The sequence below is a fragment of the Microtus pennsylvanicus genome, chromosome 15, assembly GCF_037038515.1.
Source record: "Microtus pennsylvanicus isolate mMicPen1 chromosome 15, mMicPen1.hap1, whole genome shotgun sequence".
NCBI lineage: Eukaryota > Metazoa > Chordata > Mammalia > Rodentia > Cricetidae > Microtus > Microtus pennsylvanicus.
Window position 1 is genome coordinate 6752285 of NC_134593.1, and position 26720 is coordinate 6779004.

At 40.2% G+C, this 26720-nt stretch overlaps 1 protein-coding gene across 1 annotated transcript in view; it reads left to right on the forward strand.

Moving 5' to 3' along the window:
* The window catches only part of LOC142835962 (uncharacterized), a 73976-nt gene that overhangs the window by 21600 nt on the left and 25656 nt on the right, over positions 1–26720 (forward strand). Inside the window, exons 2-8 of the mRNA XM_075949810.1 lie at positions 15848–15965; positions 16680–16853; positions 18200–18306; positions 19811–19957; positions 21740–21801; positions 24350–24386; positions 26641–26702. Coding sequence (XP_075805925.1) covers positions 15848–15965; positions 16680–16853; positions 18200–18306; positions 19811–19957; positions 21740–21801; positions 24350–24386; positions 26641–26702 — 707 coding nt within the window. The remainder of the gene's footprint in view (positions 1–15847; positions 15966–16679; positions 16854–18199; positions 18307–19810; positions 19958–21739; positions 21802–24349; positions 24387–26640; positions 26703–26720) is intronic.

Here is a 26720-nt window from a genome sequence, read left to right on the forward strand (position 1 = left end):
CTATTTAAATTCTTAACCTGGTCTTGATTTAATTTTGGTAGAGGGTACTTATCTAACAAAAAGTCCATTTCCTTTACAATTCCCAAATTTGTGGCATACAAGCTTTTGTAGTAAGATCTGATGATTCTCGGAATTTTCTCTGTGTCTGCGGTTATGTCCTCCTTTTCATTTCTGATCTTATTTATTTGCAAATTCTCTCTCTGCCATTTGATTAGTTTGGATAGGGGTTTGTCAATCTTGTTGATTTTCTCCAAGAACCAGCTTTTTGTTTCATTGATTCTTTGGTTAGTTTTCTCTGTTTTATTTTGTTGATTTCAGCCCTCAGTTTGATTATTTTCATTCTTATCCCCCTCCTAGGTGAGTGTGCTTCTTTTTTTCTAGAGATATCAGGTGTGCTGTTAAGTATAATGTGAGCTTTCTCCCTTTTCTTAATGTGGGCACTTAGTGCTATGTACTTTCCTCTTAGCACTGCTTTCATAGTGTCCCATAGGTTTGGATATGTTATATCTTTATTTTTATTGAATTCAAGGAAGACTTTAATTTCTTTCTTTATTTCTTATTTGACCCAGGGGTGGTTCAGTAGTTGAGTGTTCAGTTTCCATGAGTTTGTAGGCTTTCTGGGGTTAGAATTGTTGTTGAATTCTAACTTTATTCCATGCTGATCTGATAGTACAAAGGTGGTTCCTACAATTTTTTGTATCTGTGGATGTTTGCTTTGTTACCAATTATGTGATCAATTTTTGAGAATGTTCCATGAAATGCTGAGAAGCAGGTATATTTTTTCTGTTTGGATGGAATGTTCTATAGATGTCTGTTAAGTCCATTTGATTCATTACATCTGTTAGTTCTCTTTTTTCTTTGTTAAGTTTGTGTCTGGTTGACCTGTTCATTGGTGAGAGAGGATTGTTGAAATCTCCTATGATTACAGTGTGGGTTTTGATGTATGCTTTGAGTTCTAGTAATGCTTTTTTCACTTATGTGGGTTCTTTTATATTAGGTGCTTAGATATTCAGGATTGAGACTTCTTCCTGATCAACTGTTTGTGTTATGAGTATAAAGTGTCCTTTATCTCTTCTAATTGATTTTAGTTTGAAATCAATTTTGTTAGATATTAGTATAGACACACCACTTGTTTCTTTGGTCCATTTGATTAAAAAAAAAACTTTTCCCAACCCTTTACTCTGAGGTAGTGTATGTCTTTGAGGTTGAAATGTGTTTCTTGTAAACAGCAGAATGTTGAATCCTGTTTTCGTATCCATTCTCTTTACCTGTACCCTTCTATAGGTGAATTGAGTCCATTGTTATTAAGTGATATTAATGACCAGTGGTTGTTAAATCTGGGTTTTTTTGTGGTATTGTCTGTATGTTTCCCTTCTTTGAGTTGTGCTGGTAGAGGGTTGTCAGATGCTGGGTTGTTATGGGTGTTGTTAGCTTCCTTGGTTTGTGGTCTTCCTTCTAATATTTTCTGTAAGTCTGGGTTTGTGGCTACATATTGTTTAAATCTGTTTTTGTCCTGGAATATCTTGTTTTCTCCATTGATGGTGAATACAAGCTTTGCTGGGTATAATAGTCTGGTCTCTTAATGTCTGTAGCACATCTATCTATCCAAGACCGTCTGGCTTTCATGTTTTCCATGGAGAAGTCAGGTATAATTCTGATAGGTTTCCACTTATATGTTACTTGACTCTTTTCCTTTACAGCGTTTAATATTCTTTCTTTATTCTGTATGTTTTGTGTTTTTATTATTACATGGCAAGGGAATGGGATTTTTTGATCCAGTCTATTCAGTGTTCTGTATGCTTCTTGTACCTTCATAGGAATATCCTTCTTTAGGTTGGAAAAGTTTTCTTCTATAATTTTCTTGAACATATTTTCTGGGCCTTTGTGCTGTAATTCTTCTCCTTCTTCTACTCCTATTATTCTTAGGTTTGGTCTTACCAGGATGTCCCATATCACCTGGATATTTTGTGTTAAGTATTTGTTGGATTTGTTATTGTCTTTAATCATTGAGTTTATTTCCTTTATAGTATGTTCAGTGTCTGAGATTCTTTCTTCTATCTCTTGTATTCTGTTGCTTATACTTTTCTCTGTAGTTCCTGTTCATTTACCCAGATTTTCCATATCAAGCCTTCCCTCAGTTTGTGTTTTCTTCATTACGACCATTTCATTTTTCAAGTCTTGAGCTTTATGCATTACCTGTTTGATTGCTTTTTCTTGGTTTTGTTTGGTATCTTTGAGAGATTTATTCATTTCTTCTACATTATTGTTTGTCTTCTCTGTTTCTTTTTTATTTTTATTTATTTATTTATTAAAAATATCCAACTCCTCCCATCCTCCCATTTACCTCCCACTTCCCCCAGTCTCCCTCCCCTTCGCTCTTCAATCCTCAGGAAAGTCAGGGTGCCCTGCCCTGTGGGAAGTTCAAGCCCCCCCCCATCCAGGACTAGGAATGTTTTTATACAAACAGACTAGGCTCCCAAAAAGTTAGTACATGCAGTAGAATCAAAATATGGGCCCTTATCCTTGGCTTTTCAGTCAGCCCTCATTGTCAGCGACATTCAGAGAGTCCGGTTTTATTCCATGCTTTTTCTGTCCCAGTCCAGCTGGCCTTGGTGAGCTCCCAATAGATCATCCCCACTATTTGATTGCTTTTTCTTGATTTTGTTGGATATCTTTGCGAGATTTTGTCATTTCTTCTACTTTTTTGTTTGTCTTCTCTGTTTCTTTAAAGCAGCTTTTCACATCCTTTTTAAGGTCCTCTATTATTTTCATAATGTTATGTTAAAAGTCGATTTCTTCTACTTCTTATGGAATAGGATATTCAAATCTTCTTGTTGTGTGATCCATGGACTCTGGTGATGTCATGTTGCCTTTCAGGTTGTTGGAGGAATTCTTGCATTAGTGCCTGCCCATCTCTTCCTTCAAATGCAGGCAGGAGAGTCTTGGCGTCTTGGTCCAATCCTTCCTGTACTAACTCTGGGTGGATCTTCTCAGTGCAGAAGCAAGAATTGTTCCTGGTCCAAGGACCTCACAGACAATAGGACATGCTTGGAGTAGGCAGGGTCATGTGGAACAAAGAAACCCCTGCAGCAAGAACTGGCAGGGCCCTGTGCTTTTTTTCCTGATGATCCTCCCCACCCCAGGATGGTACCCACTCACCTCTTTAGCACAGGGACAGGGACTCCTGGAAGTCCAAGGACCCCACAGACAAAAGGGTGAACTTTGTGGGAGGGGAGGGTTATGTGAAACAAAGAAGCCCCTGCAGCAGGAGCATAAGGTGTGTTGCACTCCCTCACCACTCTGGGTGGATAGCCTCAGTGTAGGAGCAGGAACTGTTCCTGAGCCAAGGACATCACAAACAATAGGGCAGGCTTGGGGGAGGCAGGTTCATGTGGACAAAGAAGCCCCTGCAGCAGGAGTTGGAGGGCCCCTGTGCTCCTTTCCTGGAATGCCCTCCCAACCCCGCAATGGCACCCAGTCACTGGTCTGGATTGTTCTCCACATAAGGACAGGGAATCCCAAACTTGACTATTATAGAGGATTATCTATTAACCTAAATTTCTTAATTATACATTAGAGTTTTAAATGAACTACACAATCACAACACCTCAATCAAGAAAAGAAATATTCTTATAACAAGATTGACCTTAAATTGTATAAATAAAACAAAGATCCATACCAAATGCAAATTATTCATATCTATATCATATCCCCATTTAAATGTAAAAGAACTTTTAAAATGATATTTGGGACTATGGGTATAGTTTTTTCTCTCCAAACTGTTTTGTGCTAACTGTTATTCAGGCGTTTTATGGTTTATCTTGTGTGCTAGGTTTATCTCAGTCAGCAGTTGAGTAAAGTAAGTTTTTGAGGGTGTACGTGACAACCTATCAGGAGGCCTTGGTCCATGAAACCATATTTGCCTGGAGGCAATCCACAGGTTCTCATGCTCTGTGAAAACAAAAGAAGAACCTCTTTTCCAAAGTAACTTAGACTCAATTTTGGAAGTCATATACCTTTATGATATACATGTTGGTTTAGCTTAGCAGCCAATTAAATGTCTCTCTGTATTTAGCTCCTTCACAGTCAAAAACAGCAAAGAAAACACAATGAAATACATAATCCAGACTCTCTGGGAATTTTCCAGTTTTATGTGGCTCATTTTTCATTACTTCTTTTCATCTATGACTATATATACTCTGTCTCTTTAAAGACTTTACCCTTTTTTTAAAGCATTAAATTTATGACTCTTCATACTCTTTTTTTCTTTTTTCTCTTAAGCTTACATACATTTATCCAACACTGTGACCCATTTTTAGGTCTTTTATGTCTGAATCTGTCCTTACTGCGTTGTCTGTAATTTTTTACTGTCTAGAAGAGCTTTTAAAATGCTAAGCAGCTTGGTAGCTTGGTTTCAGCTGCTCTGGATGTTGGCTCCGCCTTTCTCCAATTTTAAAATGGTGGAAGCACCACTACTGTTAGCTCTGGGGCTGCCAGGCAGGAGTCATGTTCAGCAGTCCAACCCTGAGAATGAGTGTGTAGGACATTAACCCTTTTTTTCTGAGTTACAACCAAATCTGCCATGCAGAGCACTGCACAACCTGGAAGCATCTCTCTGTATGGCAATAGGAATTGGCCATGCTCTTCTGCCTGCCCAAGCCTAGTAGACCTGATCCAACTGCCTGCTCAGGCAGGAAGAACCAAGCCATGAGCATGGTCTCAGCTACTTTCCTCCTGACCCCGAGTGGGCACACAAACACCTGAGCTCACAAATGCCCCATAGCCAGAGTTTGTATCAGCGGCAGTGCCCAGGAAGATTTGTTTTAAAATGGCGTGGCTGAGTCAGGAAAATCTCTCTGTGGCACTCCACCAGCAAACAGCAAAAGCTGTGCTAAACTGTGTTGTTGTTTTTTGTCTAGAAGGAATTACTTTTTAAGCCCTCTTGGGTTTTACGTGGAATTAGTTGATCACATAGGAGCGCCAAGTGTTGTAGGGGATGAGGGAGAGTCTGCTTTTCGTCCTGGCCATTCAGCTAGCTTACACACAAAATAACCACACAGAAACTTCAGTCTGGGCTCCAATGTGGGTCTCGGTCTCTATCTCCATCCATCCATCCATCCATCCATCCATCCATCCATCCATCCATCCATCCATCGCCAGATGAAGTTTCTATCTTGATATGCAAGATATTCATCAGTATGGCTATAGGATAGGGCCATTTCAGGTGCCCTCTCCTCAGCTGCCCAAGGACTAAACTTTGGGGTTTTATGTGTATCTAGAGTTCCTTTTCAAGCTTAACTAGGTTTTACATGGATATAGTCAACCACATTGGAGCACCAATTTGTTGTAAGGAATCTGCTTTTTTGTTTCTGGCTGCTCAGATCTGAAATAATCACACAAAACTGTATTAATTAAATCACTTCTTGGCCCATTAGCTCTAACTTCTTATTGGCTAACTCTTACATCTTAATTTAACCCATTTCTAGTAATCTGTGTATTGCCACGTAGCTGTGCCTTACTGGGTCAAGTTATGTCTGGCTCCAGAAGACTACGTGACTTCTGACTCTGCCTCCGTTCTCCCAGCATTCAGTTTAATTTTCCCCACCTTGCTCTATTCTACTCTGTCACAGTCTCAAGACAGTTTCTTTAATAGCACATTAAATATTCACAGCATACAAAGGGGAATCCCACATCACTCATCCACTTTGTTTCTATACTCTACTCGATCCTCTACCAGGCTCTGTTCCACAGCACCCACTCTTGTTTTAAAGCCTTGAGCTGGATTCCCATTCACAGAGAGACAACCTGATGAGGGAATTAATATGAGAGCTCTAGAGTCAGCAAAGCAAACCTGACTTTACTTTTGCCTCTGCATCCAATGCTGAGTGTAAAACCTGAGCAGACAGCTCAGTTGACTGGCCTGTGCTTCTCCAGACATTCCACACCCAGATGGTGCCAATTTATGTAGGGGAGAAAGGAAATGTATTTGAAGAGAGTTAAAGTAAAGAAGAGACTCTGCCCAGCAGTGAACTGCAGGCATCCAGGAAAAACTTTCCAGAGGCAGGGGACTGGGAGACTCAGTTTGCAAGCTGACCTAAAAGAATTATTCCATAGCTGATCACAAGGGGAGTGAGGGAAGAGCTGGATAAGTCCCTGCTCTGCACCTGGCCCCCAGAGCATCTCTGTCAGGCTAGGATGTACAGGATCATTGGGTTTACATTCAAACTGGCCTCATTCTTACACTTTGTTTACTTTGTGGGAACCGGAATGAGGCTAGCTAAAGGGATGATTCTAAGTAGGAGGGAAAAGCTGCTACTAGTGAGGATTGAGCATCGGATGGGTGGAAACAATCTCGTAAGGTTTAGAGAAAAGCCTCAAGGGTAGAAACTTTGGAGTCTGACAGTTCAAGTTCAAGTTACTTTTGTTTGTTCAGTTGTGTTTTTAATCAGGATTTCTCCATGTGTCCATGGCTGTCTTAGAACTTGCTCATAGATCAGGTTGGGATAAAACACAGAGCTCTGCCTGCCTCTGCCTCCCTAGTTCTGGGGGTAAGGTATGTACAATCACCACCCCGCCAAATTCAAGGACATGACTTGTGACAAGACGTTAATGTCTCTGAGACTGTTTCTTCATTGAAAAAAAAACCCGAGAAACAAAGACAATCCAACTGTTGTGTTATTCACCCCTAAGCGGGCCTAGACTCAGTGGAGAATAAATTTTAAATAGTACACCTCCTCACTCAAATTAATTTAGCTATTATGGGGTGCCTCTAATGTAGTAATAAGGGTGGCGGGGCTGCGTTCCCAGCACCCCGGCCGCCTGCTTGGCTAGCTTATGCCCCGAAATAATTACAGGGACACTATTCTTTTAATCACTGCTTGGCCCATTTCTATCTAGCCTCTTCTCGGCTATCTCTCACACCTGGACTAGCCCATTTCTAATATTCTATGTAGCACAGCTAGGTGCGCTTACTGGGAAGATTCTAGCCTAAGTCCATCCTGGGTCTGAGCTTCATCGCTTGCATCTTCCCTGGAGCGGGGAGCATGGCGTCTCTCTGAGGCATCTGCTCCTGAGAGGAGAGCTGTGGAGTCTGAGCTCACTTCCTCTTCCTCCCAGCATTCTGTTCTGTTTACTCCTCCCACCTATCTTCTAACCAATGAGGGCCAAGCAGTTTCTTTTTATTTAACCAATGACCATCCTCCATCACCTGTAATGTTTGCATTTGGGAGATTAAGGCAAGAGAATCTCAAGTAGAAGTTTAGACCCAGCTTGATAGAGAGAATCTGTCTCAAAAACACACCAAATATACAAAGAATTACTAATATTGAGGGGTAAGGTGGAAGTAGATTTCTTGTACTTTTTTTGGACGAAGATAACAAAACCCAGCTATAGCTCCTTACTCTAAAACTCTATTCACCATAAGAAACAGACGGTGTGGGATTCTGCTCTGTATGCTGTGAATGTGTTTTATTGTCATTGATTAAAAAGGAAGCTGATTAACAACTTTACCTAAGAGAGTAATGCCAAGTGACAACTCCAAACTGAGATATAAAGAGAAAATAGGCAGAGTCAAGAAGAAGCCATGTAGCTACCAGAGGAGAAAATGCCCAGAACTTTACTGGTAAACTATGAGCCTCGTGGTTAAGTATCAAATAATAGAATTGGGTTAATTTAACATGTAAGTTAGAAATACACTTAAGCTATCGGCCAAACAGTATTGCAAATAATGCAGTTTCTGTGTGATTATTTTGGGTCTGGGTGGCAAGGAAATAAACAATCAGCCTCCACCAACAGGCAGATCTCCTTCCATCATCTCACCCCACTTACCCAGGGTGTGAGGAAGGACAGGGCCAAGATATCTGTGGGTGCATGTGTATATGTGTTTATCAAACTATGTGTACATATGTTTGTGTGTGTGTGTGTGTGTGTGTGAGAGAGAGAGAGAGAGAGAGAGAGAGAGAGAAACGGAGGGAGGGAGGGTGAGGGAGGGAGGGAGGGAAGGAAGGAGGGAGGGAGAGAGAGAGAGAGAGAGAGAGAGAGAGAGAGAGAGAGAGAGAGAGAGAGAGAGAGAGAGAGAAACTTAGTTCTCCTACCCATGGTCAGCATGTCTGGGGTTCTGTATCCAGTCCTAAATCAGTCACTGTGGCCTATGAATAAAGTGACCCATCCTTATCAATTAAGTTGTCCAGTTATTCATCCTCACCTCTCACCAACTGCCCCATCCACTCCTTTCTCTGTAGCTTCCCACCAGATATGTGCTTTCTCACCTCTGGCTGTTTGCAGGTACTGCCTCTGTCTTTCTGGCTTACTTTGTCTTCACTGTTCTCCACCTTAGAGCCTATAGTGCTGGCCCAAGTCTGACACATAAGCCTTCTGTGTGCTCCAGTAGTTGCCTGTACTAAACGTGCATAGAATATGACCAGTATGGACATGCTGACCATCTGATTTGGGAGAGTTATATCGTATGGTTGCTGAATAGTGGATCTTGTCATGAGTCTACTGCTTGTTTTAGTACATGGTTGTTGACTAGATAACAAAGGAAATCTATCCAGCATTTAGCTAGATGATAACAAAGTCTGGGTGTAAACATAAGCATATTGCATTCTTCTCATTTTGTAATGTAGGGGTACTTACATAATTTTATTCTCAGCTATGAGTGGTTCTCTTAATATGCCTTACTGGCTTATGCTAACCTATTTCTATGCCTTTGAGATTGAGCATATTACTCTTGCTTTTCTGTCTAGTTTCTGCTCAAATACATCCTTGTTCCTTGTAAGCTCCTCCTTCAGGATCAGTATGCTGACATTCACAATCTATGTCAGGAAGAATTAAAAACATGAAAATTTTAAAGAAAAGCATTTTCTGAATGATGACAAAAATTTACTGAAGTGTTTGCATATTTAAGAGTTTTCTATTAAAATGCACTAATTAGAAATCATTCATTTAAAACTCTTTATGGCATCAGTAGCTTTTTGGTGGATTTTTAACGTGGCAACCAGTCCTTCTGCCCAAGTGTTACCCCCTTAAATATTATTCATATCACTAAATATTTTGGTAGAGAGAAAAAGCAGTATATTAATGGTTTACATACATGTTTCTCCTCTGTAAAAATTTTATGCTGATCCCTCACCTACCCTCCATTAACTTCTCATAGTTCCTCATAGAGGGATGGGACCTTATGAGCCTTTCTCAATGAATGATGGAGTGGTGAAGCCCCAGTATTATATAGCTCTGCTTCAGGAAAACATGGCTGCATGGAATTCCTGAGTGCAGTCATTGTGTCCTCTCCTGAAGACCCAGTTTCCGGCAATTCTCCCCCAACTCTGACTTTTATACCCTTTCTTGTTCCCTCTTCTACAGTAACACCAGAGCCTTCGGTGCTGCTGTGGTGGTTAATTTTTGCCAGTTTGACAGAAACCTAGACATAATGTGGGACAAGGGAGGGAAATTCTCCATCACATTTTCCTGTAGGCAAGTCATTGGAGTCATTTTCATGATTAATGATTGATGTAGGAAGGTCCAGCATACTGTGGGTAGCAGCAATCTGTACAGATGGTCCTCATTCCCATAAGGAAACAGGCTGAGAAAGCCATAGGGAACAGGCCAATAAGAAGTGGTGCTCTTTGGCCTCTCTCTCTCTCTCTCTCTCTCTCTCTCTCTCTCTCTCTCTCTCTCTCTCTCTCTCTGTGTGTGTGTGTGTGTGTGTGTGTGTGTGTGTTTGTCTTTGTGAAAGACAAGAAGGATATGTAGAGTTCAGAGACACCGTCTGGGAGTTGGTTTAATTCTGCTATCATGGATTCCAGAAATGGAATTCAAGTTATCAGACTTGTATGGAATATGGCCTTAGGTGCAGAGCCATTTCAATGGCCCTTTTCCCATGTTTTCTTTCCATTAAAAAATAAAAACAGAAGTGTTTTTTTTATATTTCTCTCCCTCCCTAAATAAGCAAATGCTTGTAAAATGCTAGCTAGTAAGGAAAACATAGGGCTGTGCATGAGCTTGGGGGTAGTGTGAGCTTGCCTCATACATGGATCCAGAAGAAATCATTATATATCCCCTGCTCTTTGATTTATTCTCATGTGTTGTATATAACCATATATAGGCCTATAGGGAATTTTCTTAAGAATTTAAGATTTCTTATAACTGGCAGCCCAGTGACACAGAGGGAAATAAATGGATCTGAAGAGAAATTTTGTTAGTATTCAGGCACACCCTCACACAGCACCTCACACCATCTGCCTGGCTATATAGCAAATGGTATCCTGTCCCTTTAAGAGACCCTCCGTTCACTCTCAGTCTCTCTAGTGCTCTCCTTCCCTCCCTCCCTCCCTCCCTCCCTCCCTCCCTCCCTCCCTCCCTCCCTTCCCTCTTTCTCTTCTCTTTTTTTTCCCACTGAGGAAAGCAGGTCTCAGCCTCTTTTCCTTCTCCCTCCTCCCTCTCTCTCTGTTTCTCTTTCTCTCTGTCCCTTCCTCCCATCCTTTCCTCCCCACTACACCTCCCCTTTTAATAAAACTTCGCACTCAAACTCCATCTACATGGCATATTTGTCTGTCCCTTACCAGCGTGGTTTGAACCTCACCCACATGCCATGGGACTGGAAAGATTTCCAAATGTCCCACTGGCACACTGAAAGATGTTCAACACCATCAGCCGTCAAGTGTTGCAAATCAAATTTCAATGAGATGATACTTGATATCATTAAGATAGTGAAAATACAAAAGATAAGTCAATCCCGATGGCACAGCTCTACAATTCCAGCACTTGGTAGAGGAGTGTGTGTGTGTGTGTGTGTGTGTGTGTGTGTGTGTGTGAGTGTGTGTGTGTGTGTATCACATATGAGTTTGAAGCTGGACAGCAAAATATGGTCTAAAAATTGAAAAGTACATGTTGCATGCTGAGGATATAAGTCACAGGGAAAGCACTTGTCTAGCATGCACAGGTGCTGGGACACATGTGAGAGTGTAAACATACCAGAGAACAGGAACATGCTACATTACTGCTGGAATGTAGATTAAAATGGTGCAGCCACCAGCACCTGAGCATTTATATAAGAAAAAAGGGAGATACCCCAATTACCTACTGCTTGATGAGTAGGTAAACAAAGGGTGGTGTGTTAATACAGTGGTCTAGTTTCTAATCATGGAAAGGGGTAGAGAAATATACATCCTATAACATGAATAAATATCACAAACATTAAGTTCAGTTGAATGTAGCCAAAGGACTGAAGAGTGGGACACTTCTTTATTAGATGATTTGATTTCTCTTTAATACCCAGAATGAGACACTTGAAACAGAAAGTTAGAGTGGTAACTAATAGGTGGTGGGGGTCTGGAGAAATGGAGAATAACTACTAATGAATAAAGTGGTTTTTCTCAAATGACAAAATTATTTTAAAAGTAAAAAAATGATGGTTGCATAATTTTAAGAACATAGTAAAAATACCTACTGGCTTATATACTTTAAAAGAGTGAGCTTACTACATAAATGTATTACTTCTCAATATCTACAGATCACATTTATTTCATGTCCATGTATGTTTTGTCTGCATCTATGTATGTCTAGTGCCTGCAAAGAGACAAGAGGGTGTTGGATCCCCTAGATATAAATATCTGTGAGCTTCCTTCCATTTGTGTGTGGTTGTAGGTTGAAGGGTTTGTGCTGAGAGGTATTGAGGACTACTTTTCTCCTCCAGGGGCATGTAGAGTACCTTCCAGTACAGTGAACTGTGGTTAGTAGGTGAATAATGTAGTTAGACACCAGCTCAACTTCTCCATATTCATTGACAGAAGTGTTACCTCTAGAAACAAGACCTTAACATCAGCTTGTGTGAGCAACCAAGAGCCTTGGCAATAGCCTGTGCTATTTGGTGGTTTCCATGGGTCCCTTTGGTGAATGACTCAACAGGCTGTAACCTGTTCCTGGCACTGGAGGTTTAATTTGGTGGCACAAGATATCTAGTTGAAGTCTTCACTCCCCTGTTGTTTTTTGTCTCCCTGTGGGTTCCTTTCACATATGTAAAGGAAGATTCTAGGATAGTCAGTGTCCATATAGTTTTTCTAAGTGCCTTTAGTATTGGTTGTCTCTCTCCATTTTCCTTCCTTTACCTTTCTGCCCATCCCCCTTTCATTAAAACATCCAATTCTAGTTTCCCTTAATAGCTACATAACACTATAGACTTTTTCCTTTCCTTGAGAGATACTCTCTTTCTCCTGGTCCCTTACTAGGTTCCATACCTCTGTGGGTATTCAGATTGAAGTTCCCATATCATCAGAACCTTAACACCCTTAAAAGAGAAAACATACAATATTTGTCTACATGTACTGAGCACTGTATGCTTTTGTCGCTTGAGTCTGACACGGGCATGCACAGAACACACACATGGTGCACAGCTGCTGAGTAACATTGTGAGCTCATAGCGCATCACTATGTCCCTGTAACTGTGTTGCTAAGGAGGAAGCAGAATTCAGCTCACACTGAACCAAGGATCTGCCCAAGCAGGACGCTTATTTGGTTCAGTGGGAATCTTAACTAGATTTTGAACGTTTACTTGTTGGATTTGGGAGGGTGCGGGTGGCTAAAGGGGAAGGCAGGGAGGGGCAGTAGGACATGGAGGGCCGGGAGGGCTGGGAGGGCCAGGAGGGCTGGGAGGGCAGGAGGGGGATACGGGGTTGTCAGGAAGGCCAGCAGGGCCAGGAGGGCTGGGACGGCCTGTGGAGCCTTGAGCCTCAACATGCAGGAGGACTTCACTTATGATACCCTTACCATTCGGGCCCCTCAGCGGACTCGCAGGTATACCCGCCTGTGGTCTGCATGCCGGAGTTGCGGGTGCTTGTGTCGAAAAAAGCGGCGATTTCCCTTGTACCTTATTGGGTACGATCCTGTGGGACGGTTCCAAAGGGCAGCCGGTGTGGGCAATGTCGCTTTAGTGGAGAGATTGATCAATGCCAGTGAACACCATGTTAACGAGTGCGACCGGAGGGGCAGGTAATGGGGCCTGAGGAGGGGCGAGGGGCAGGAGGGGCAGAAATTGTTGGGGACAGTCAGGGTTTACCAGGGAGAAACATACCTTCCAGATCTTCAGCCTGTAAGAGAGCAGATGTCATGCTTAAGGCTCTTCTTTCATGGAGACCTCTGGGTTTGTACCTGCTTTAAGCTCCTAGGCACCTGAAACCTGCACACCTTGGAAGGGCATCTCTGAGACTTTCTTTAAGAGAAGCAAAACAAAGAACTTCAGTTAGTTTACAAATCCCTTTACATTGTCTCTTTTAGAGCACTTTATTGAGGGCTTTACAGGAAGTTAGCTAAGAAAACCACATACATCTTTTTATGTGTACACTTAAAATTTTTTAGGTTTGAGTGTTTTGGCTGCATGTATTTTCAGTATACCACACAAGCATAGGAAGAGGGTGTTGGATCTCCTGGAACTGGAGTCATGGACAGTTGTGATCTGCTGTGTGGGTGCTAGGAATCAAACCCAGGCCCTCTGCAGGAAAAACTAGAGCTTGTAAATGCCAAGCATCTCTCCAACCCTTTAATGTATATGTTTTTAATGCTATGTTATATGCAACACAGAAAATTGTATCATAAGATAAATTTTCACATAAAAAGCCAACTCAAAGCCAAAAAAAAAAACCCAAAGAATTACCAAGAAATCTTATGTCTGTTTCATGCTTGCTGAGGGATTTCATAAGGAAATTTTGAACTTGAACTATAACTCTGTCCCCGGCCCCTTATATACATGTGTGTGTTTTGGTACATACATGAAGGCTAACGGTTGGCATTCTCTTTGAAAATTTCTTTTCATCTCATTAAAATATCATATGTGTGTTTGCACCTGTGCCTCACACATGCCAAGTAAGTGTGTGAAGGTCAGAAGAGAACTAGCGACAGCTGTGTTCTGCCACATTGTGGATTCTGGGGTTGAACATAGGCCATTGGCTCTGCCAGTAGGTGACCTCACCTCATGAACAACCCTGTGGTTCCTCCACCTCAGCTTTTTAGACAGATTCTCTCACCCAAATCCCCGCTGTGTTTGACTGATTGTCTTGGAGTATACTGATTGACCTAGACTTGCTGGCAAGATAGATTTGGGTATCCTCCTTGTATCCACATCTCCAGCACCAGTTTCTCAAGGTGCTGGGGGTTCTGAAGTTGGGGTCTCAGGCTTTCAGGGTGAGTGATTTCCCAACTGAGTTGTAACAATCACTGCAGCCCTCTCTCCTAGTCCTTGTTTCCTGTTTCTCACTAGATGATAGGCAGGAAACAATGACCCTCAACAGTAGATTCTCCATAGCTCACGTGCTTCTTGATCATGTCTGTAGTTGTGAGGTTATTTAGTCTATAGTTATTCAGTCTTCCAAATTAGAGCATCATACAAATAATAGGACAGTAAATTATTGTTTCAAAGTATTTTTGCTTAATAAGTGTATTCTTTAAAAACACTGAATTTTCCAGCTGTATTTATCCGTTATGCCAATCCACTTATTCCCTGCACGTAACTTAGATATCTATTGTACAGCATACAAATCTACTAGCTTTCAAGACCTTCTCATTCTTAAAATATTACATTTCTCTGTCCAGTCAGTTTTCCTGACGTTCTATAAATTTAAATAGTGAAAACAAGGAATGATGCTCAACTGAATCCCTAGTATCTTTTTGTCTTTAAGCTTTTTGAAAATCAAAGCAAGGGAGCTATGATACCAAGAGTTATCTCCTTCTGGATATATTTGCTCAGTTTTGGTGCTAATTCATGGAGGTATAAGGCAAAGCCATTTGCTACCACCTGGTGTCTATATTAACATGGACATTCTGTCTATTGACTGAGGACTATGCTGTGTCCCTATTGGCAGCAAATATAGAAACATTCATTCTGGGCATTGAGAAACGAAAAAATTAAAGTATTGATGAATGAAAATTTAGATTTTTGTTTGTTATTGCTATTCTAAATATGTTTACATATCATAGTGTTAAGAGCTGAAATTTACATCGATACATGTGACCTTTAGAAGTGTCATGGGCCTGTGGATTGTGTCATATTTCATTGGATGTAAGGCACAATGGACTGCATGGTGACCTTTTATTTTGTATGGTAGCAAAGTAAAAAACATTGCCTATTATATTCATAAAATATGAATTATAAGTGGCAGACATCAGCGATGCTAAAGTGTGAAATAAAGAGTAAGGTGGGTGCGGTGGAACTGCCTGCATTCCTACCTACTGGGAGATTACCAAGTTCAAGGCCAGCTTAGGGAATATAGTTTTAAAATATTGTAAAGATACTTTAGTAAAAACTTTCACATCTGCAGTAGGTATAATTCTGCTATTTCTCTTCATTGAAATATTGTGTTTGTTACCATTAGGAACAAATTGTAATCGTATCCAGCAACACTGAGCTGTCAGGTGCTGGAAGCATTTGTATGTGCTCTTGAAGATGTGAGTTGAAGCGTCACAGCAGCACTGTGTAAGAGAGCTGCAGTGTTGAATCCCCATTCTACAGATGGAGAGATTGATTTGTGGAGTTCATAGGAGGTCTATGTTGTAACTAGTAACACTCAATGATTAGAGTAGGATTCAAATCCAATTTGAGTTCAATCTACTGGGCATTCTCCTGTTATCCAGAGAGGCTGCTCTGAGGAAGGGTGAAGCTTGTGATAGAGCACTCGCCTTGAATGGGACAGCCATGCACTGTATACCTAGCACAGAAAATGAACACCTGAGTAGAGAAATAAGTAAATAAGAAAATTTTAGTTTCTTCTCTTACATCAGAAGGAAATGCACATTGGTGTCTACTTGAGTGTGCTTTTACATAATAATCTGAAATTTCCTAAAATGTCCTCTCAATTTGTAGGAGTCCACTTCACTACGCCTCTGCCCATAATCATCCTAATGTAGTAACATTGCTGTCATCCAACGACTGTACCGATATTAATATGAAGGATGATGAAGGCTGCACGCCCCTAATTAAGGTAGCTATCGTGAAACACTTTTGGTATAAAATGGATTAGAAATTATCCTTGTTTGGTTTTTGTTGCTGTGATGAAACACTGGCCCAAACCATCTCAGGAAAGGAAAGGTTTATTGGCTTACAATTCCACATCACAGTTAGCCATGAAGGGAAAGCAGGTCAGGAGTTCAATCAGGACCTGAGGCAGGAAATGAAGCAGAGGTCATGGGGGAATGATGCTTTTCCGTGGCTTTTTCCAAGGCTTGCTCAGATATCTTATACTACTCAGGATAACCTTCCCAGTCATGCCACCACCCCTAAGAAGCTGTGCCCTCCCAGATCAACCTCAATCAAGAAAATACTATACACGCTTCCCAGAGTCCAGTCTGGTGGAGCCAATTCTTCAAGTGAGGTTCCTTCTTTCCAGGTGTCTTCAACCTGTGTCAAGTTATCAAAACAAGCAAATGAACAAGCAACCTCCCCCACTACAACAATGGCCAAACAGTGCTAGTGAAATCCTTTAATATCTAGGTGTGGTGGCACACCTCTGAAACTCTACCACTTGGAAAACTTTGGTGGGGAGGTTATGAATTTAGGAAAGTCTGGGTACTTGAGAGGGATAATATGCATGACCTAAACAATTGGTCTCATCCAAGGGTAACTAGTCAATGGAATTGTTGGAATGCTTATTAGAGTTCTTGATTTCAGTGTCTCTTTCTTTATCCCATACCCACAGGCCACCCAATGGGACAATTTAGAATGCATCTCTATTCTGCTCATGCACGGTGCTAATCCCAACATTGTAGATGACAGTGGCTATGCTGCCCTCCACCACGCCATTTGCAGAGGGAACATAAGAGTTGTCAGCAAACTTCTGGAGTATAATGTAGACATTAAAGCCAAAACAGAGGTAAGAATCATTCAACTTAATTCACAATGTACTTCTAGTAATGACACTCAGATCACTTTTCACATTCTGAAGCTCAAGCAGTCTCACTGAATCTGTTCAGAGTAAAGCATTTTTTCCCAAATCTGTTTTTCATAGTTTTGTAGGTAACTTAAAGGAACTCAGCACAGCACATTTTGTTTCAGACTTGGGCTTTTCTGTAAAATTCAAGAAGTAAAGGACTTGGGCCCACACATACTTCACATACACACAAACAATAGAAAAAAATAATTTTAAGCTAAATGTCTGTAGAAAAAAACAGAAATCTGTTGCAATTAAGAAGTTACTGATGTGACTTGTCTCTCAGAGATGAGGCTAGAGTGGGAAGGTCACAGGCACACAGGTAAATGTGGAAATTTGATCATTGAAGAAAACATGCTGAGAAGACATTTTCACTTAACTTTTTCAGATTTTATATGTACATAACAAAGGGGCCAAAATGGGACTCTATCTTAGACAAGGAGCAACTCCATTGTAATTAATGACCTAAGACTGAATTCAGGACGTTCCCCAGTCAAGTTTAGCCAATTGGGTAAACAGTTCCAAACCTGGCCATATAGGGCCGGGAGACCAGAGTTGCAGGATCTGGCTGCTACTGACTATATGTGACAGAAAAATCCCACAATGGATGAAACTGTTACTAATTCTGTCCAATCAACATGCCCCCCATGTAACTGCTCCCTGACTGCCCAATTATTGAAAAATATTTAAAAGATTAAAAAGATAGAATTTCCCATGTCCACTTTAGAAGGGCCTGTAGGTCTTTGTCCGTGGTCCTCATTATCACTGTATATGGGTGATGGACTGTTGCATGCTGGCTATTTCTGAAGAATAAGCATTCTTTGTGTTTACATAACACTTGAGTCTGAGGTCTTCCTCCAGCATCATTTGGACCACTGCAACAGGAAACGATGTTTGGTTTGGGAGAAAATTTTTAGGTTAGGGAAAATAGTTTTGAAAAACAGGTTGAGAAACTGCTCCAGAGATGCCACTTGAGTTCACTCATTCAAGAGAGGCATACCAAATCTATCTCCACGTTTTAGGATTGGGGCGATGGAGGCACATCTCCATGGAGCTAAGAAACTTGGAACCAGCAAGCGTTTGTGGGAAGTTCTGGAAATAGTGGTGTTCATGGGCATTGTTGGACAGGGGAAGATGTTTCAAAGGAAAGGGAAGCCCTGTGTGTGTGAATCTGCAGCAAGGGCTGAAGGAAAATCTATCCCTTTGTGACTCATTTTGTTTACAAAAATATGATACATTTTTCATTTGAGAAGCATGTCAATTTATAAAATGAAATTTTTCCTTTACAGTACGGGTTGACACCCTATAAACTCGCTTTGTTTGAAAATCAACTTAAAATGGCGCAGTTTTTAATTGATAACGGTGCGGATGCACATTCTGAGCTTACACCATACAGGTACTGTTTCTTTTTTACAATCTTAGTGCTGTTCTTGAGGGTGTCATTGCTTAAGTAATGAACACTAAAATGGTAGAGGGAAAATGGCTTCAACTCTTAAGCATATATTGAGAAAGACTATCTCACAGGGAGTGTGAGCTGGAAAAGAGACTGTTCCAACATAAACAAAGGAACAGTGTGTACCAGGGCTCAGCTTCCCATTTAAAAACAAGTTGTCATTTCTAATCTGATTTGATTGGCAATTTTCTACTTGTTAAGGCAACTTCACATTAATGTTGTTTACTTTGAAAAGTGTCAACTTTATTATCAAAACTGAAATGTATAATTTTATTATTTTTAGCCTGTTCCTTATATATTTTCTTCTTATATATGTTCAACTTAATTTTTTTTTCAAATCATGTTGTCTCTTTGATCACTCACTCTACTTTAAGTGAATTTTGAATCAGCAAATAGATTAGGGTATCCATCAATTAGATGATATTACCAGATGCTATTATTTTCCCCTGTCCTGTCTGAACTATCTTGACACTGTGTTAGTCAGATGTGAGTCTGTACACCCAAACTCCTGAAACAGCTAATCTGGATAGGGACACTTGTCCAAAATGAGTACAAAGAACTAAGACTCCATTGAGAAAATGCCTCCATAAGATCTGGTTGTAAGGCATTTTCTTAATTAGTGATTGATGGATAAGGGCCCAACACATCATGGGAGGTGCTGTTCCAGGGCTCATGGCCCTGAGTTCTATAAGAAAGCAGAATGAGCAAGCCAGTAAGCAACTCCCTTCCATGGCCTCTGTAAGTTCCTGCCTCCAGCTTCCTTCCCTGTTTGAGTTCCTGCCCTGTCTGTCTTTAATGATGGACTATGATGCAGACATATAAACCAAATGAATCCTTTGGTCCCCAAGTTCATTTTGGTCATGGTGTTTTATCACAGAAATAGCAGCTCTAAATACTTGGTATTTAAGATTAGTTCAGCATTAAAAATCAAATGATTACCTTTTTTGTTCATACATACAAGCTTAAAGTCAGATGAATTAAAAAGTAAAGCCTGTGTGTTATGTATTTTTTATTGAAAATACACTTTGTACATACCATATATTCTAAAAATGGTTTAGCATCCCTCATCTTCATGTACTTGTTTTTGTGTCAGAGGACATGCATGCACTGATATTCCCAACCAAGACACAGTACAACACTGTGTGATGGCTTTGTCTTCCATCTTATTTGAGGCATTTTTTAAATTTTTATTTGGCAGTTGGCCACTTACTCCAGGTAAGCAGGCTGGGAAGCCTCTTTGGTATCTTACTACCTCCACTCCCTTTGTACTATAAAAGTGCTGGGATTATAGATACATTACACAGTGTCTGACTTTTTGTTGAATTCCAGGTATTCAAATTCTGGGCTAATGTGACAATTAAGTATACCCACTGAGCCATCTGTCTGGCTGTAAAACACTCAATTTTTATTTCTTAAAATTTATTTATTTATTTATTTATTTATTAAGGATTTCTGCCTCCTCCCCGCCACCATCTCCCATTTCCCTCCCCCTTCCCCAATCAAGTCCTCCTCCCTCGTCAGCCCGAAGAGCAACCAGGGTTCCTTGCCCTGTGAGACGTCCAAGGACCACCCACCTCCATCCAGGTCTAGTAAGGTGAGCATCCAAACTGCCTAGGCTCCCCCAAAGCCAGTACGTGAACAGTCAATTTTTAAAAAGAAGAGTTTGAGCCTAAATTAAAGAGGTGGTTATAATTATGGAACTAAGGCTTCTGAGTGCAGAGCACTTTCAATTAAACCTCTAATCCAGTTAGAGGGCCTGTGTTTCCCTCTAAGAAGAACCATTTGAGGTCATTTATTCTTCCTTTAATACATAATAGACAGAAATTTGTAAAGCTGGTACTTTTGATGAAAATAAAGTATGCTTATGACTTTGACATGGAATAGCACAGTTTTAGGAATTCATGACTAGGAACATGTCTCAGGAATAAAGTACTTATCACACAAACCCAAGATTTCAGAGTTCAACTCCTCAGAACACAGAAAGGGCCTCATGTGCATATGTGTATCTTAGCCTCAGGGAACCTTGAGGGACATGGGAGATGGAGACAGGAGACTGTCTGGAAAGTTATACTTTAGACAGTCTTGCTTTGTACAGCTGTTAACAGGAAACTCTGCCTCAAAACTAAGTTAGGAGGCAAGGACTGCCAGTCAAGGATGTCCTCTGACCTAAAAAACATGCACTGGGATCAACAGACACAAATGCATACACAGATGTGAACAGGAACGCATATCAAATATGAAGATGAAAAAGTAAGTTTAGGTTGTTGAACTAGTAAGACTGGGGATAATTATCTGCTAAAAAGACATTGGAAATAGTGGTCAAGGTTGAAGGTTTTCTTAGTTTTCTGGAGATCACTTCAGCAGCAGTGCTCTTTTGGACAAGGTTCACACCGCAGGTGAAAAGTCCCCTGACGAGCTCCAAGACTGTGATGACAGCCAAAGCAGAAACTAGGAAAGTAAAGCTGCTGGTCTAGAGTATCCTAGCAATAGGCCCTGAAGTACAGCAGTCTTAGGTCTGACCTGGGAAGAATATAGCTGACAAAAGAGTGTTGCTTTCCTTGAGTTTTGAAGCTGGTTGTGAGTTACAAAGACTCAGGATTACACAAAAAGGCTTATGAACAAAGAAACAGCCAGGCGGTGGTTTCAGCATTCACACATGAAAGAACTGTTAAAACAATTTGAAGGTACCACAACTGTCACAGCTTCTGAGAATGCAGGCAGAAGGCTGCTTAGAAGCAAAAAAATAAAAATACTTTTTCATATACTGACCATTGAGAGCATAGTACTCAACAAAATACCTCCAAAGAGTTCTGACAGATAGGACTGTGGGGCCTTAGGGACAAGCAGGCAGATGAGTGGAACAGGAACACTGACTCCACGAGCATAGAAATACAAGGTTACTGGAGCATTCAAAGCAAATCTATGGAAAAAGCACTGCTACCATTCGTGTGTGTGTGTGCGAGAGAGAGAGAGAGAGAGAGAGAGAGAGAGAGAGAGAGAGAGAGAGTTTCAATCAAGAGCTAAATTTTCTCTGTTTCTTCTCTATGAGAAGAAGGTGGGAAGGACAGCAGTCATTAATCATCACCAACTGTTGAATGAATTTAGAGTTCTTAGGCTGGGCCTTGTTGCCCATGCCTTTAATCCAGAAACTTGGAAAACAGGAGGCACAGAGATCTCTTTGATTTCAAGACCAACATGATGCATATAGTGGGATTAAAGTCAGCTGGACTGCATAATGAGATCCTGTTTCAAAAAATTATTTGTAAATATCTAATGTAAGATATATTAGGGACTCAAAAATAAAGAATTTAGAAAACATGCTAAGTGTTTTTATATGAATAGTTAAATGATGATCACTTTTAAACATATGTCACAGTGGAGGAGCAGCTGCAGTAGAATCAGAACAATCAATGAAAACGTGTGCCAACTCCAACGAAGGTAAGAATGACTCCAACTGCTCCTACCTTCCCTAAAGAAAATAAGGAAGAGTGAAGATTTTAGATCCCCAAAAAGGAGTTAAGGGAATCAAAGATAAATGCCGTTCTGTGGTTTTCAAATATTCTGAAAAGTCAGAATTAATTAAGAAATTATTTCAAAGAACTTTCAACTGTGAAAATATATTGTCAAAACATTGCTTATTCTATATTAATGCTGATATCTGTACTGCCGTTGAATAAAGGAGAAATCAACTTTACGTACACGTGTCCTCCATAGTCACATTGCAGCAAATAGGATTATTAGAGATACATATTCTCCTTGAGTTTTATGACAAACTTTGTATTTTGTACTGCATAACAGTACACAGGTAGGTGTCACTAGAATGTCATTATGTCACAAACCAACCTCAGTAATCAATAACTTTCATTAAATAATTTCCTACCTTATGATATAATTAAAATCTTCTGACCTCTTTAATGTCTGAGCAATTTCTCAATTTGGACAGTTTTGTCCTACTGTATAATTGTTTTCTTTAGAAATTTCCCATTTTAGGGTGAAAGCTTCGTTCTGTAATGAATGTATTGAGTTTATGAAGACTTATCGATCCTAACATGTTTTCCTTTTCTTTTTCTTTCTTCCTTCCTTCCTTTCTTCTCTTTTTTCCTTCTTTTTTTGTTTTGGTTTGGTTTTCTAAAGTGCTAGACATTGAGCACAAGGCTTTGGGAGCATTCTAGGCAAGCACCCTACCCATTATCCCTACCTTCAGTACTTTTCTCTTTAGTTTTTCTGAAATAGAACATGGTAAGGGTGAATATCATTTCCATGCTGCAAAGCATGATTCAGGAATAAACATTGGAACAAAAATCAGAGTGTAGAAAATGACATCGTTCTGTATTTCAAAGAATTGTCTGCTTGTCCATTGAGTCTGGAGAGACTTTGTGGCAGTGGCAGGAACACCACGTAGTATTTACTTTCAGTGGTAGTATTTACCACAGTGTCTTTTATACCTCAGTTGCCAGTGGCAACCACACTAGGTAGAGAATCCAAAACCCTCTTCCCTCAAGAGGTAAGATGAAGAGAGTCAATATTATTGTAATGGAGACAGCTTTGTGTCACTGTATTATGAAGTTTGCTGCTCATGGCATCTGTGGTGGTGAGAACTGACTGAGGCCTCCTGCATAATAAGCATAGGCTTTCCTACTGAGCCGCAATCCCAGTCCACTAGTTGGTGGCTCAAATGACCTTCCTGAGTCATGAGGAATGCTTAAAAGCACATTAAGTTTCTCTGACTTTAATCAAGACAAAAACAATGAATAAAGGTTTCATTTCATTTTTGTTTTCTTATGTTTATTTTCGTTTTGTGAGACAGGGTTTTCCTGTGTGTTGACTTTGAGCCTAACCTGAAACTCATTCTGTAGACAAGGCTAGGCTTGAAATTACAGAGATCTGCCTGTCTCTGTTACCAAGGCTGGGATTAAAGGAGTGTACCATCGCTGCCCAAATCAAATGTTTATTTCTAAAAGCAAGCTGCAAGTGTCTAGGGAAGGAGTCAGTGAGTTTATTGTTTATATATGTAAACATGTACAATGATCCTATGTCAGAAGGAAGCCCATGGAATTTGCTGCTGCAGTCTCACAGCTTCTTCTCTGCTGATCTCTCACCTTAGGTAGAGCTCGGGTTTATTACTATCAAGGCAGGGATCTTTCCAACAATTCTTTTCAGGGTAGATGATGCCTGCTTTCTTGAGCATCCTTTAAGCTGCATATAAGTCTGGGAACACAGATGGAACTAAGGAACTTCTTTTCTCAATGGGGATGAGGAGAGGAAGCCTGTTGCACTCCCTTGAGCTGTTATGTAAAAGTCTTTGCCCCTCTTCTCTTTCTTTCTGTTAGGTTATACCCTGATACAAAAGACAGAAGCCATACATCTAGTCCCAGTGGTAGCAATTTGCACCATAAAATGAACAATTTTAACTAAAAAGCTGAACAAGATTCTTTGTTTCCCTGAAGAACAAGAATGTGTATAGGCTCATGGATTTTTTTTCCATTTTGAATCTGTTGTTTTGTTTGTGAGACACAGTCTCATTTTTACATAGTTCTGGCTGTCTTGGGAATCACAGGGATCGACCTGCCTTTGCCACCCATGTGCTGGGATTAATGTTGTGTGCCACCATCTAGACTCTAGAATTTTTCTCAAGTGTCATTATCTCAAAGTCAAACAAGAACCACAGAAGCTATTTTGTGACACAGTCAATTGATGCTTATACTGGTAAGGATGCTGTTCTCCATCTGTCTGAGAGAGATCATTTAGGATCATCTCAATTGTTTATGGGTGGGTGTTTACCCTTAAGTATTATGCTTGTTAAATTTAAGTCTTCTTTGATTTGAAATATAAAGAAAATGAATGAATTCCACCTGAAGACATTTCTTACAAGGAAGTACTTATTCTAGAATAATCTAGATTCACCTAAAAAATTATACTATGCGTCTAATAATTTTATATGTTATATTTTTCTATCATTGTAATGAATTAATTTTGATTTTTTCAGAAGAAAATTTCTGCACTGACATAATGCCTTCTTGCAGGTAAGGTCTAATGATATCTAAAGACTAAGGAAATTCAAAGATAACAAGCTAACTATTGGTTGTATTCTCAGATAGATACTGATTTATACACTCAATTTTTGTGTTGTCTTACAATCCCCACAGTATTATCTGTATTTTTAGGCTGAAAATTTATTGTTTTTAGATCATGGGCATGAAGTTTATACTCAACCATCATTTCCCCTGTACCAATTCTGTGTTTTGGAAAATGAGCTTCCTAATGTTTACCACACACACTATGTCCATCTGACACTCCTTGCCTTTTCAAAAATTGCTGAAATCAGCTAGTTAACTAGATCTTCATTGCATTTGTCTTTCTGATAGCTGACAGAATTTGGGATCATTCTGCATTATCACAGAGAGTTACAAGAAATCAACATCCCCATTGTCTCAGTGTGTGGGTGCACCCCTTGCGGTCCTTAGTTCCTTGCTCGTGCTCTCTCTCCTTCTGCTCCTGATTTGGACCTTGATATTTCTGTCCTGTGCTCCAGTGTGGGTCTCTGTCTTTGTCTCCTTTCATCACCTGATGAAGGTTAATATTCAGGAGGATGCCTATATGTTTTTCTTTAAGTTCACCTTCTTATTTAGCTTCTCTAGGATCACAAATTATAGGCTCAATGTCCTTTATTTATGGCTAGAATGTTCTATTGTGAATTCACCAAGGCCAGCTGGCCTGGGTCTGAAAAAGCATGGGATAAAACCGGACTCGCTGAATATAGCGGACAATGAGGACTACTGAGAACTCAAGAACAGTGGCAATGGGTTTTTGATCCTACTGCACGTACTGGCTTTGTGGGAGCCTAGGCAGTTTGGATGCTCACCTTACTAAACCTGGATGGAGATGGATGGTCCTTGGACTTCCCACAGGGCAGGGAACCCTGATTGCTCTTTGGGCTGAAAAGGGAGGGGAACTTGATTGGGGGAGGGGAAGGGAAATGGGAGGCAGTGGCAGGAGGAGGCAGAAATCTTTAATAAATAAATAAATGAATTAAAAAAGAAATCAACAAATTGTTAGCCTCCTTTGACACCATCTCCACATGCAGAGGCCCTTTTGTTCTGCGTAGGACCCTTTTATAGATGGTGGAAGATCCCGTACCTTCCTCCTACCACAGTGCTCCATCCATCACTTCTCCATTCCTGTGAGCTGTTTTCTACAGTAATGAAGTCTCTGGATCTCGGTAGATTATCTGGATGTAGAGAGCCAAACTGTGGCATGTTTACTCTTTATGTGTCTATAAAAGGGGTTTTGTCTTCACCATCAGTAGGACATGAACATAGAGTAAAAGGCCCCTTCTGTCAGTGAGCTGCTATCTCATACATTGATTTGGCAGAAAATTAAAGGTGGTATGTCAAGCTAGTTCTGTGCTCATCTTAATTGATTACTTTCATAGTAAAGGACAATTGTGTTATCATTTGTGGGAACATGTATCATAAAGCATTTGATACACATTAGTAAATTGCTTATTACTAATGATTTATTAATAAATTACTCCAAGTTAAAAGGTCCAAAATGCATCACAGTTAATGTCCAAAGTGCAGATTCATAATTTACAACTGTTCAAAGGCACACCTTGTAAAAACCATGTTCTTTCTACTAGGAATTCTAAACTGTCTCAAGCTAATAACCTGAAATTATCCACTGAGTTTATATTGCTGTTTATTCATATTTTCATCTCATTAAATTAATAGCAATGCTCATTTGGCATAGAAACAAGCCGATTGTGGTTTCAAGATTCACTCATGAATGGACTATGAAGGGACAGCCTGAGCATATCCTAGACCATGGTATCTTGTCAGAGTGCTAGCAGAAGCAGGAATCTATTCTATGGTCCACAAACAAACCTTGTGAGAGATAGCATCACGTGCATTGAGAGCCCACAAAGTAACCTGAGAGAGAGGGGTTCTGTGGTGCTCTAGGAGCAGATGATGACATGACAAGTGGAATCGGGGTACTAATTACATTGAGCACAAGAGTGACCATCAGCTACTACAGCATTAAAAAAGTGCTGTGGAGAAACTTGTCTCTTTCTTCGTGTGTGTGTGTTTCTATGTTTTTAGTGGACTAAATTCTTTTTTTCACATGAGAAAAAGTTTTAAGGAAATTGTCAACAAACCTAATCAACTGATTGAAGGACAATTTAATGGCTGATGGTAAATCTCTAATGTATTATAGGAAAACATTTGGTAAATGTTTTTATACGAATATTAAAATATTACTTTTTAAAATATACCACAGTGCAGTAAGACCAGCAAGACAGCTAAATTCCCTATTGAAGAAGTCTTTCCTGATTAAGAGAGGTAAGAGTGAAGGTGAAT